The 13,888-nt window shown below is 44.9% G+C and overlaps 1 protein-coding gene across 1 annotated transcript in view; it reads left to right on the top strand.

The window, feature by feature from the left end:
- LOC124254103 (AP-2 complex subunit alpha-2-like) overlaps nt 1-13,386 on the top strand; it is a 56,332-nt gene extending 42,946 nt beyond the window's left edge. Inside the window, exons 10-23 of the mRNA XM_046687976.1 lie at nt 421-517; nt 1,035-1,172; nt 1,604-1,711; nt 2,017-2,091; nt 2,934-3,031; nt 3,456-3,506; nt 4,818-5,001; nt 6,879-7,081; nt 7,949-8,121; nt 9,907-10,030; nt 10,264-10,380; nt 11,716-11,785; nt 12,164-12,298; nt 12,928-13,386. Coding sequence (XP_046543932.1) covers nt 421-517; nt 1,035-1,172; nt 1,604-1,711; nt 2,017-2,091; nt 2,934-3,031; nt 3,456-3,506; nt 4,818-5,001; nt 6,879-7,081; nt 7,949-8,121; nt 9,907-10,030; nt 10,264-10,380; nt 11,716-11,785; nt 12,164-12,298; nt 12,928-13,005 — 1,651 coding nt within the window. The 3' untranslated portion in view covers nt 13,006-13,386. The remainder of the gene's footprint in view (nt 1-420; nt 518-1,034; nt 1,173-1,603; nt 1,712-2,016; nt 2,092-2,933; nt 3,032-3,455; nt 3,507-4,817; nt 5,002-6,878; nt 7,082-7,948; nt 8,122-9,906; nt 10,031-10,263; nt 10,381-11,715; nt 11,786-12,163; nt 12,299-12,927) is intronic.
- Nucleotides 13,387-13,888: the final 502 nt, after the last annotated feature.

Raw genomic sequence — 13,888 nt, 5'->3', positions numbered from 1 at the left:
GTCATCATACATATTTATCCCCCGCAATGCGTCTGTCCGTCTGTGCAAATTCGTCTTTTCTGAACGTAAAAAACGTTAAATATTTCTTCACCAAACTTTGCACATAGATAGGTCTGGTGGTGAACTGGTGCCTTTTGGTAGTTTAGGATATCTGAATAAAATATTATTTGTGTTTCCGTGACAACAAGTTTTACTTTGCCTGAAATTGGTGGAGATACTTCTCTTCAGCTGTCAGTTACCAGCTAGTAGGGATCCAGTGGCATGTAGAGATATACAGTTGGCCTGATCATGCTGTGTCGTAATAGAAGTGTTCATGCTATGTGAAATGGGTGTTGATGCTGCGAGATGCTGAAGTTGCAAGGTGTTGATCCTGCAAGGTGTTGATGCTTCATGTCATGCAGCGTGGTGTTCCACTTGCAGGTACCTTGCGCTGGAGAGCATGTGTCTGCTGGCCACGTCCGAGTTCTCTCATGAGGCGGTCAAGAAGCACCAGGACACAGTCATCACTGCCCTCAAGGTCAGTCTACTGCAGGTCACGGGTATCGGGGGATTTATTGCTACACATCCCAGTAGAGTCAACGTATCTGGCTTTTGTATCAGTGTGTACATGACACGCAGCTTGTACATGTGGGACCTGGTGAAGGAATAGTGTCCAGCATGTGTAATAGAAAAGATAAGCATGGTTTCGTATTAAATTGTATTGGAAAAGCAAGATTTTATGGATGTCAACTTCTTTATTGTGAATAACATGACTTTTCGGAGTGTGTGCTTGCTCATTTATCAGGTGATAAGGCAAGCATACACTCCGAAACGTCATGTTATTCACAATAAAGAAGTTGACATCCATAAAATCTTGCTTTTCCTATGTACTCCACTTCTAAATGCCCTTCAAAGATTTAAATTGTATTGCCTTTATTTGGACAGTACTTATTTGAACTTAAGACAAACTTACGAACAAATCCGAGATAAGGATGGAGTGAACAAGTAATGTCCCTGTATTGTTCCTATGTAAGTCTTATCCATGTTCCATGCAGACTGAGCGGGACGTGAGTGTACGGCAACGAGCTGTGGACCTGCTGTACGCCATGTGTGACCGCACCAACGCGGAGGAGATTGTGGGGGAGATGTTGGAGTACCTGGAGACAGCGGACTACTCCATCCGGGAGGAAATGGTCAGTAGGAAATGGTCAGTACCGGTCTTGGGTGTGACGCTATGTAGTAGCAGGTGATGGCACAGTGGGTAGTAAGAATCGAAGACTGTCAGAGGAGGCCACTGTCTTGAGTGTGACGCTATGTAGTAGTAGCAGGTGATGGCACAGTGGGTAGTAAGAATCGAAGACTGTCAGAGGAGGCCACTGTCTTGAGTGTGACGCTATGTAGTAGCAGGTGATGGCACAGTGGGTAGTAAGAATCGAAGACTGTCAGAGGAGGCCACTGTCCAACTAACTTCAGGCAAACTGGCTACCATGACAACTTTAATGGTGGCATCGATGGCATAAAATTTACTCGTTTTTCCAAGGAATATTAACAATCACTAGATCTGTAAAATACAAACAAATGAGAACATGCCCCATTAGCACTGCCTATTGTGTTTTGTCTCCAGGTTCTGAAAGTAGCCATCTTGGCTGAGAAGTATGCAGTGGACTACACCTGGTATGTTGACGTCATCCTCAACCTCATCAGGATCGCAGGAGACTACGTTAGTGAGGAGGTAAGTGCTTCTATATAAAAGAAATTAAACTATACTGAGATGTGTATTTTTAAAGGATAAAAATCTAAAGCACTAAAAGCATCAGGTTCAGTTCAGTGGGGATTGTTAGATTGTTAGATTGACAGGATAGTCACAGTTGCCACTTCATTGTTGACTTCAAACATTTTGTCTTATTGACTTATACATACTCAGAACCACATGTATTTAATTGGCTGATCAAGTTTCCATAAAATCGTGTTGTTTTCAAATTTTTGTGGCTGAACATAAGGGAATACTCTGTATCTTTAATGTTCTCCTTCCCTCAGGTGTGGTACAGGGTCATACAGATCGTCATCAACAGGGACGATGTACAGGGTTATGCGGCAAAGACCGTGTTTGAGGTGAGTCAAGAAAGACAACTCATGACGAGACCTGCTGTAGTTGATGTGATGTCATTATCTGTGTCAAAAGCTGGAGGTCAGAAAGTAACATGGCATTGGTAGCCACAGAGGATGTCCAATAAAACCTGATGTTTACCTACTGCCAAGGCATCCTCTTTGATACAGGTACTGTGTTTATTGAGAAATACCCAGGAGCCATGCATCACCACAGCTTTGTTTGGACGTCATACCTCCAACACCCTTGGCTCAGTGGACAGAATGTTTTTGTACTCAAGTTTTCATATTTGGCTCAGAATCAAGTTACAGTGACTGGGCTTGGGGTGTTTGTGATGATAGAATGTTTTATACTGTTTAATGGAGGATGACTGATAGCACCAACTCCACTCTTCCTAAGCTGGGCGGTGGGGTAATCTAGTAGTTAAGACATTCGCTCGTCAGGCTGAAGACCCAGGTTCGATTTCCACATGGGCACAATGTGTGAAGCCCATTTCTGGTGTCCCCCGCCATGATATTGCTGAAATATTGCTAAAAGTGGCTTAAAACTAAACTCACTCACTCACTTCCTTAGCTGCCTGTGAATACTGATGAGTTGGGAGCGAATACTACTTCCGAGTTGTGAGATATCTTTATCAGTCTTTCATCTCTTCAGTTCAGCCAGTCACAGTTAGTGACAAATGTCACTTCTAGCCTGACGACTGCTGCTTTGGAAGCTGATCTGTATTACCTGTATTTTACCTGCCTGTTTCACTTAACCATCTAGAACAGAGGGTGGTCTAATAGTCCGATGCCTGTGACAGGGTAAGAAGTATAACTTGTAATGCCCTGTTGACTTGTATTGCCAGGCCCTGCAAGCACCAGCCTGCCACGAGAACATGGTGAAAGTTGGGGGATACATTCTGGGAGAGTTCGGTAACCTCATTGCGGGCGATCCAAGGTCAAGGTAAGTCTAGTTGTATGACAGTCTTTAACTTCAGCCACTGATACAAAGCTTGAGTCCAGTGATATTCCACAGGGATCTAATACTACTGGCTCGTTGTAAAGGCTGACACTGTGTGGCCTGTGTGTCAGTGTACCAGGTGTTGGTTGCTCATGCTTTCAGTCACTGGATTGCCTTGCCCAGACATGATGATATAAGGCCAGTGATACAGATGGAATAGGCTTGCTTCTCACTTACCCGTTTTCCCTGGTACTGGGTCAGTCAATAATAAGCCCTTTAATTAAGATGCCAAAATGTAGTCCCCCAGACCTGGATCCATGTTCAGGGCCTCTGTGGCTGCATGTTACCATGTACTGCTGGTAATTACATGAGATCAGTGTACCACTGGTAGTGTGTTCCTTCACTGCTGGTAATTACATGAGATCAGTGTACCACTGGTAGAGTATCTCCAACTGAGTTCAGTTACTCAAGATGTCCTGCTGCAGTAATTACATGAGATCAGTGTACCACTGGTAGAACTGCTGGTAATTACATGAGATCAGTGTACCACTGGTAGAACTGCTGGTAATTACATGAGATCAGTGTACCACTGATAGTACTGCTGGTAATTACATGAGATCAGTGTACCACTGGTAGTACTGCTGGTAATTACATGAGATCAGTGTACCACTTGTAGTGATGGTAGATAATTACATGAGATCAGTGTACCACTGGTAGAACTGCTGGTAATTACATGAGATCAGTGTACCACTGGTAGAACTGCTGGTAATTACATGAGATCAGTGTACCACTGGTAGAACTGCTGGTAATTACATGAGATCAGTGTACCACTGGTAGAACTGCTGGTAATTACATGAGATCAGTGTACCACAGGTAATATGGTAGGTAATTACATGAGATCAGTGTACCACAGGTAGCTGGTAGGTAATTACATGAGATCAGTGTACCACAGGTAATATGGTAGGTAATTACATGAGATCAGTGTACCACTGGTAGTATGGTAGGTAATTACATGAGATCAGTGTACCACAGGTAGTATGGTAGGTAATTACATGAGATCAGTGTACCACTGTACCACTGGTAGTATGGTAGGTAATTACATGAGGCTCAGTGTACCACAGGTAATCGATGGTAGGTCTTAATTACGAGATCAGTGATGGTTATCCCTCTGGGCTGTGTACCACTGGTAGTATGGTAGGTAATTACATGAGATCAGGTAGTACCACATGGAGTCAATTACATGAGATCAGTGTACCACAGGTAGTATGGTAGGTAATTACATGAGATCAGTGTACCACAGGTAGTATGGTAGGTAATTACATGAGATCAGTGTACCACTGGTAATATGGTAGGTAATTATACAGATACCACATGGTAGGTAATATGAGATCAGTGTACCACAGGTAATATGGTAGGTAGTTACATGAGATCAGTGTACCACTGGTAGTATGGTAGGTAATTACATGAGATCAGTGTACCACTGGTAGTATGGTAGGTAATTACATGAGATCAGTGTACCACTGGTAGTACTGCTGGTAATTACATGAGATCAGTGTACCACTGGTAGTATGGTAGGTAATTACATGAGATCAGTGTACCACAGGTAGTATGGTAGGTAATTACATGAGATCAGTGTACCACTGATAGTACTGCTGGTAATTACATGAGATCAGTGTACCACAGGTAGAACTGCTGCGGTTGTATGATGAGTTTAGAATGAGATGAAGAATTACCCACCATGATGTTGCATCACCAGTGTGTTCACCTGTCATCTAATGTTGTGTTGCCAGGCTACAGTATTAGAGGAGATGCCACCGTTCCCAGAGCGGGAATCCTCCATCCTGGCCAAGTTGAAGAAGAAGAAGCCGTCGAGCGTCCCCGAGCAGACTGAGGCCAAGGAGCAACACCGACTCCCTGCAGCCCAGATGAACATCAACGCCGTCGCCGACTCCAACCAACCTCCCCCCGTCAGTGTAAGTACCCATCTCTCATACCACCACTCTCCCCGGTCAGTGTAAGCACCCATCTCTCATACCACCACTCTCCCCGGTCAGTGTAAGTACCCATCTCACATACCAACCATCTCTCATACCACCACTCTCCCCAGTCAGTGTAAGTACCCATCTCTCATACCACCTGTCTCTCATACCACCACTCTCCCCTGTCAGTGTAAGTACCCATCTCTCATACCACCACTTCCCCGTCAGTGTACCACCCATCTCTCCTACCACCACTCTCCCGTCAGTGTAAGTACCCATCTCTCATACCACCCATCTTCTCATACCACCACTTCCCTGTCAGTGTAAGTACCCATCTCTCATACCACCTGTCTCATCCACCCATCCATCTCCACCATCTCTCATCCCCACCATCTCTCTCATACCACCAATCTCTCATACCACCTGTCCCATACCACCTGTCTCATACCACCCATCTCTCATACCACCAATCTCTCATACCACCCATCTCTCATACCACCCATCTCTCATACCACCCGGCTCTCATACCACCCATCTCTCACCTCACCTCACCTTCATACCACCCATCTCTCATACCACCTCCCTTCATACCACCCATCTCTCATACCTCCCATCTCTCATACCCCACCTCCTTCATACCACCCATCTCTCATACCACACCCGTCTCTCTCTACCACCTGTCTCTCATACCATCTCTCATCAACCTTCATACCACCTCTCTCATACCATCTCTCACCACCCATCTCTCATACCACCTCCTTTTCATACCACCCATCTCTCATACCATCCATCTCTCATACCACCTCCTCCATACCACCCATCTCTCATACCACCTCCTTCCATCTCTCTATACCACCTCCTTCATACCACCTCTCTCATACCACCCATCCACACTCTCTCTCATACCACCCATCTCTCATACCACCTGTCTCTCATACCACCCATCTCTCATACCACCCATCTCTCATTCACCACCACCTCTCATCTCTCTACACCCATCCACCTCACCTCCACCTCTCATACCACCCATCTCTCATACCACCTCCTTCATACCACCCATCTCTCATACCACCCATCTCTCATACCACCTCCTTCATACCACCCATCTCTCATACCACCCATCTCTCTTACCACCCATCTCTCATACCACCCATCTCTCATACCACCTTCATACCACCCATCTCTCATACCACCCATCTCTCTCATACCACCCATCTCATCCATACCACTCTCCCCCACCTCAAGTACCACCCATCTCTCATACCACCCATCTCTCATACCTCACCCATACCACTCTCATACCACCCATCTCTCCTGATACCACCCATCTCTCTACCATACCACCCATCTCTCATACCACCCCCCCCTCATACCACCCACCTGTCTCTCATACCACCCATCTCTCATACCACCCATCTCTCATACCACCACTCCCTCCCATACCGCTCTCTCTCATTACCACCCTGTCTCTCATACCACCCATCTCTCATACCACCCATCTCTCTCATACCGTCTCTCATACCACCTGCCACCTCTCATACCACCCACTCCATACCACCCACCTGTCTCATACCACCCACCCTCTCTCATACCACCATCCTCTCCTTACCACCCATCTCTCATACCACCCATCTCTCATACCACCTGCTCTCATACCACCGTCTCTCTCATACCACCCACCCGTCTCTCATACCACCCACCCATCTCTCATACCACCCACCCGTCTCTCATACCACCCACCCGTCTCTCATACCACCCGTCTCCCTTACCACCCATCTCTCATACCACCCATCTCTCATACCACCCATCTCTCATACCACCCATCTCTCCATACCACCCGTCTCTCATACCACCCATCTCTGTGTGTGCAGGTTTCATCACCGACAAGTACCGGATCTGCGATACTGCTTGAGCTGGACTCAGCAGCGCCTACATCAACAGCGGCACCCTCTGGTGGCTCGGCAGGGTACCTGGTGGATGTGTTCGACACGCTGGGAAGTGGGGGAGTAGTAGCAGGCACATCCAATGGTCTGGAGTCAAATGGCACAGCAGGGGCAGATGAAGGACTCAGAAAGTATGTACAAGAGTTTCAGGAAATAAGGCAGTAATTAAGTGGCTATAATTTAAAGTTCGATGTTACTGGATCACAAGGTGTGGCTGCCGAATGTTGTGTCCAGCCACTGGTTTCCTTGGACAAGAGGACCGCCTCCGTGGTGTAGTGGTTAGAGCGTCCACCCGGAGTGCGGAGGGTCGCGGGTTAGATCCCCGACTGCGTCATACCAAAAGACGTTAAAATATTGTACTTGTTGGTCCCTGCCTGGGGCTCGGCATTAATGGGTTCTACAAGGACTGGTCGGCTCGGAGTCAGTATAATGTGTCTGAGTGGGATATTCATGCTTCACTGCGGCATGGTATCACAGTGGGCTAGCACTATAAAACCAGCTTCAGTGTGGGCTAGTACAAGCAGCCGCACATACACATACACACGCATGCACGTCGTCATATGAGCGAAATATTCTCAAGCATGACGTTAAACCCAATTCCACCACCACCACCACCTTGGGCAAGAGCTAATGTTTCATGCCATCTATGACACTGCTGGAACATTACTGACTGTTGGGTGAAACGTGCTCATTAATTTTACTCACTTGCTCAACGGTCTCAACTTGGACATAAAACCTTTCCCATTCATGTTCACAAATGTCTAATGTGATGCCTTGTTCCGGCAGTGGAGTGGAAGAAGCTTCTTTCTTTAGTTTTATGTTACGGAATGCAATGACATGAAATGTTGAAAGACCTTGTCAAAAAAGGCCTTTAAAACAATAGGAATTAGAAAAAAAATCCCACTTTTGAACAACATAAGACTTGTTGACAATTAAGGGCTGTTAGTTTGGAATCTTAGATATACCCCTGCCTCCTACACATGTACTCATTGTTGCAGGTTCATTTTGAAGCACAACGGGGTGTTGTACGAGAATGACTTGCTACAGATCGGCATCAAGTCGGAGTATAGACAGAACCTAGCCCGGATCGGTGTCTTCTATGGAAATAAAACATCATTCCAGTTTACTAACTTCAAGGCTGACCTCAACACAACAGGGCCACTTTCCTCTGATATCCTTTACAGTTGTCTGGTTACAACGTAGTAGCTCAACGTTTACAACGTAGTAGCTCAACGGTTGTTTGTGTCTTCTTAGGATGAGCATCTCCTTGCTGAAATAGGCACAGGCATAGAACAGACATTCTCTTGTACAAACAAGTGTCTGCATAGTCCAAGTCACATGACTTAAGCTGTAGGTTGACCGGTTCCTTGTCCATCCTCCATGTGATAGTATTCAAAGTTGTCTGGCTTTGTAAATGAAAGTCATGGACATTTCATGTGATTAGCATGACCTTCTCCAACTGTTTATGCAACATTCATGACCTGCCACACAAGGGTTGTACTTGATGACTTGACACTAGGGTTGTACTTGATGACCTGACACACTAGGGTTGTACTTGATGACCTGTCACACTAGGGTTGTACTTGATGACCTGTCACACTAGGGTTGTACTTGATGACCTGAGATACTGGGGTTGTACTTGATGACCTGACACTAGGGTTGTACTTGATGACCTGACACACTAGGGTTGTACTTGATGACTTGACACTAGGGTTGTACTTGATGACCTGACACACTAGGGTTGTACTTGATGACCTGTCACACTAGGGTTGTACTTGATGACTTGACACACTAGGGTTGTACTTGATGACCTGACACACTAGGGTTGTACTTGATGACCTGAGACACTAGGGTTGTACTTGATGACCTGACACACTAGGGTTGTACTTGATGACCTGAGACACTAGGTTGTACTTGTGACCTGCACACACTAGGGTTGTACTTGATGACCTGAGACACTAGGGTTGTACTTGATGACCTGTCACACTAGGGTTGTACTTGATGACCTGAGACACTAGGGTTGTACTTGATGACCTGACACACTAGGGTTGTACTTGATGACCTGACACACTAGGGTTGTACTTGATGACCTGACACACTAGGGTTGTACTTGATGACCTGACACACTAGGGTTGTACTTGATGACCTGACTAGGACCTTGATGACCTGTCACACTAGGGTTGTACTTGGTGACCTGTCACACTAGGGTTGTACTTGATGACCTGGACACACTAGGGTTGTACTTGATGACCTGTCACACTAGGGTTGTACTTGATGACCTGTCACACTAGGGTTGTACTTGATGACCTGACACACTAGGGTTGTACTTGTCACACTAGGGTTGTACTTGATGACCTGACACACTAGGGTTGTACTTGATGACCTGACACACTAGGGTTGTACTTGATGACCTGAGACACTAGGGTTGTACTTGATGACCTGTCACACTAGGGTTGTACTTGATGACCTGACACACTAGGGTTGTACTTGACACACTAGGGTTGTACTTGATGACCTGACACACTGGGGTTGTACTTGATGACCTGACACACTAGGGTTGTATTGATGATGACCTGAGATACTGGGGTTGTACTTGATGACCTGAGACACTGGGGTTGTACTTGATGACCTGAGACACTGGGGTTGTACTTGATGACCTGCCACAAAAGGGTTGTACTTGTTGACCTGAGACACTGGGGTTGTACTTGATGACCTGAGACACTGGGGTTGTACTTGATGACCTGAGACACTGGGGTTGTACTTTATGACCTGCCACAGAAGGGTTGTACCAGAGAGATCATAAGTTTCGGCATGTTTACCTTTGGTATGAGGAATGTCATACTTAGTTGAGGAATGATGTTGTAAGGATGGTTTGGAGTTACACACTTGTGTACAGAAAGGAATGAAACCTGATGACAGACAAGTGAACATGCAATTGTTTCCTTGACGGTCTCACCCCTCCAGATGACGCCGAAGGTTGTGGAACCTACGATAGATGGTGGTGCTCAGGTGCAGCAAATGTTCAACATAGAGTGCATCACTGATTTCTCACAAAACCCAACTCTAGAAATGTCATATATGTAAGTAAATCTCACAAATCCCAACTCGAGAATTGTAATATATGTAAGTAGATCTCACTAATCCAAACTCAAGACATGTTTTAACTAATTTCAGCAACTTGTATCTTTGACAGAAATAACTGATGAATATTAAGTTTCAACATTTCTGAAATGTTTAGTGGTCCTGCACACAGTTTTTATCCTGTATTCTACCACTGATCACTGACTGACCGACTGACATTGTTGCTCCTCAGACACAGCGGAGCTGCCCAGAAAATGACCCTGAAGCTGCCTGTGTTCCTCAATAAATTCATAGAACCTGCAGAAATGAACTCGGAATCATTCTTTACAAGGTGGAAAGCACTTAGCCAGTAAGTTACTTTGTTTCTTTCAATGTTCATTTTCCACTCATTGTCATACATGTCTGAATTCAAGGAATTGCTTAGCCAGGTGTATTTTTTAAGTTATCTGACTGGGATCCGTTTCACAAAGCTATCGTAGCACTACGACTGTCGTAAGTTTGTGTTACAGTATAGGAGGTACGACAGTCGTAAGTTTGTGTTACAGTATAGGAGGCTACGGTAGCTTTGTGAAACAGTTCCTTTGTTCCTTTTGTTCCAACATCTTCTTTCAGTTTTTGTCATGGATGGTGAATGTGCGAGTGCATGGATGGTGAATGTGCGAGTGCATGGATGGTGAATGTGCTTGGATGGTGAGTGCATGGATGAGTGAATGTGAGTGCATGGATGAATGTGTGAGTGCATGGATGGTGAATGTGTGAGTGCATGGATGGTGAATGTGGGAGGGCATGGATGGTGAATGTGAGAGTGCATGAATGGTGATTGTGTGAGTGCATTGATGGTGAATATGCGAGTGCATGAATGTTGAATGTGCGAGTGCATGGATGGTGAATGATGTGTGAGTGCATGGATGGTGAATGTGAGAGTGCATGAATGGTGAATGTGTGCATGAATGTTGAATGTGATGCATGAATGTGTGAATGGCAAATGTGTGGAGTGCATGAATGGCATAATGTGTGAGTGCATGAATGGTGAATGTGTGAGTGCATGAATGGTGAATGTGTGAGGGCATGAATGTTGAATGTGTGAGTGCATGAATGGTGAATGTGTGAGTGCATGAATGGTGAATGTGTGAGTGCATGAATGGTGAATGTGTGAGTGCATGGATGGTGAATGTGTGAGGCATGGATGGCGAATGTGGGATGTGCATGAATGTGTGTGAGGGCATGAATGTTGAATGTGTAAGGGCATGGATGGTGAATGTGTGAGGGCATGAATGGTGAATGTGTGAGTGCATGAATGTTGAATGTGTAAGGGGGCATGGATGGTGAATGTGTGAGTGCATGAATGGTGAATGTGTGAGTGCATGGATGGTGAATGTGTGAGTGCATGAATGTTGAATGTGTGAGTGCATGAATTAATGAGTGCATGAATGGCTGAATGTGTGAGGGCATTGACTGTGTGTTCGTGTGAGTGATCCCCACACGGGTACAATGTGTGAAGCCCATTTCTGGTGTCCCCTGCCATGATGTTGCTGGAATATTGCTAAAAGCGGCATAAAACCAAACTCAGTCAGTCAGTCGTGTGAGTGAGTGGGTACAGTGTGACAGTGTGTGAATGTTGAGAATGTGAGAGGTCAGAGTATTGAGGCCGAAGTAATTGTTGATGTTCCCTTTCTGCTTTCAGACCAGATCAGGAGTGTCAGAAGATATTTAAGGCCCAGTTTCCAATAGATACAGAACAAACAAAGGCAAAGGTAAGAGTCTCTGTAAACAACTGTCCCGACTCTGAGCCCCACTAGTCCAACTGGAAACAGTGTGTCAACCCATATCAGCTGGAGCCGAGTTTGGGATTACATTTCCTCAGTATTACAGATTCTAGAACCTTTCTGGGTTTATTCCCATCTGGGATTTGAGCCCACACTCTCAGAGTCTGGCGCACAGTCTGCGATCATGGCGTATTGCACGTCGTCATACCCTGCTGGTGTGGCTTGATAACAGACTGGGAGATTGTGTTGATGTAGACTGTCTATAAGCATCAGACGGTAGTCCATGTGTAGCTGATTGATCACTTCTCAATGTCCTTAGTTGTACTGTTTGATCTTCTGTTAAATTTCCTTGTTTTGTTGTTGCAGCTCATAGGCTTTGGAGTTAGTATTTTAGAAGGAATCGACCCGAATCCCGATAACTTTGTGTCAGCTGGCATCTTGCACACACGGAGCTCACAGACAGGCTGTTTGGTTCGACTAGAACCCAATAAACAAGTAGAGGTATGTAACAGGCTGTTTGGTTTGACTAGAACCCAATAAACAGTGAGAGGTATGTAACAGGCTGTTTGGTTCGACTAGAACCCAATAAACAAGTAGAGGTATGTAACAGGCTGTTTGGTTAAACTAGAACCCAGTAAACAAGTAGAGGTATGTAAGAGGCTGTTTGGTTCAACTAGAACCCAATAAACAAGTAGAGGTATGTAACAGGCTGTTTGGTTTGACTAGAACCCAATAAACAAGTAGAGGTATGTAAGAGGCTGTTTGGTTCAACTAGAACCCAATAAACAAGTAGAGGTATGTAAGAAGCTGTTTGGTTTGACTAGAACCCAATAAACAAGTAGAGGTATGTAAGAGGCTGTTTGGTTTGACTAGAACCCAATAAACAAGTAGAGGTATGTAAGAAGCTGTTTGGTTTGACTAGAACCCAATAAACCATCGAGGTAGTTGTTTGGTATATAACTGGACTATTGCTTACAGTGTAAACCAATGCTGTGGCTGATTGAAGTCAACTAGTTACTTCTACCCAGTAGTTCAGTAGCGTCAATCCCAACTCTTTAGCAGTGTTAACAGTACTTGTATTATTTTGCACGTTTGTTAGAAATATTGATGGACTAAACTGTATTTTTCAGATGTATCGACTGACTATCAGATCAACAAAAGATTCCGTAGCATCCATATTAGGCGACTTGTTGGAGGGACAGTTTTAACGGACCTGTGTTATGCGAATCCGAAACACCTAGACGTATGTTGTGTGTTAGCAGTCGACTCACTCTCCATCGGCATTGACGTGGAGAATGCTTGGCAACTTCGTCAACCAACCACAATGGTGCTCATGGAGTTCCCATTGACGGTCATGTGACAAGGCATTCCTGATTGTATTGTCTTTCTACTTGTCCATGGATGCAGTTCAGATACTTCAGAAGGTGCCGCCATTGGACAACAGAAAGTATCAGTGATCATATCTCCGGAAGAACTGTGTACTGCATGCTGGGAGTAAACCAAAGGGTGTTTCTGTTTGGAGGAAGACACATGTGTAAAATAGAACTGGACAAAAAGGGGATGAATAAATATATATGTCAAAATATATAGTCACTTTCAGAAATTAGAACAGTGGATTTTGCCTGAACCAGACTTCTGATGGACCTTCAGCTTTTTCACAGGTCTGAATTACAGCTGTGGACACAGAACTTGAAAATAAAGTTGAGGTTGAATGAATTATCATTTACATATGTTAGGAATTATGGGGCTCTACATGTGGTCCAGTTACATTGATCTGTATTAGTCTGGTTTTGACAGATTCCTTTGAAATAGTTTGTTGTCTGCATCATTAACATTTTACATGGAGTTTTCAAGAATATTTTGGGATGTTTTCAGGGCATTTTACCATATTGGACTGGTGTTAATTAGTGCAGGAGTGATGTGGTCAGTGATATATTCTGTCTTGTGTTGTGAGTAGTGGAGGAGGTTGTCCAGTCGTCCCACATCAACGACACAACACCGGATGTTTAAGATAGCTTGTGTCCTCGGTGACCTGAGTCTCATACATTGTTCAACATGAACGGTATCCTTAGTGACCTCTCAAGCCTCAAC

This window comes from Haliotis rubra, unplaced genomic scaffold (genome assembly GCF_003918875.1).
Source record: "Haliotis rubra isolate DU_JTF1 unplaced genomic scaffold, ASM391887v1 Scf563, whole genome shotgun sequence".
Taxonomy (NCBI): Eukaryota; Metazoa; Mollusca; class Gastropoda; order Lepetellida; family Haliotidae; genus Haliotis; species Haliotis rubra.
Note: the sequence above shows the minus strand (reverse complement) of the source record. Positions and strands in the feature narration are given on the sequence as shown.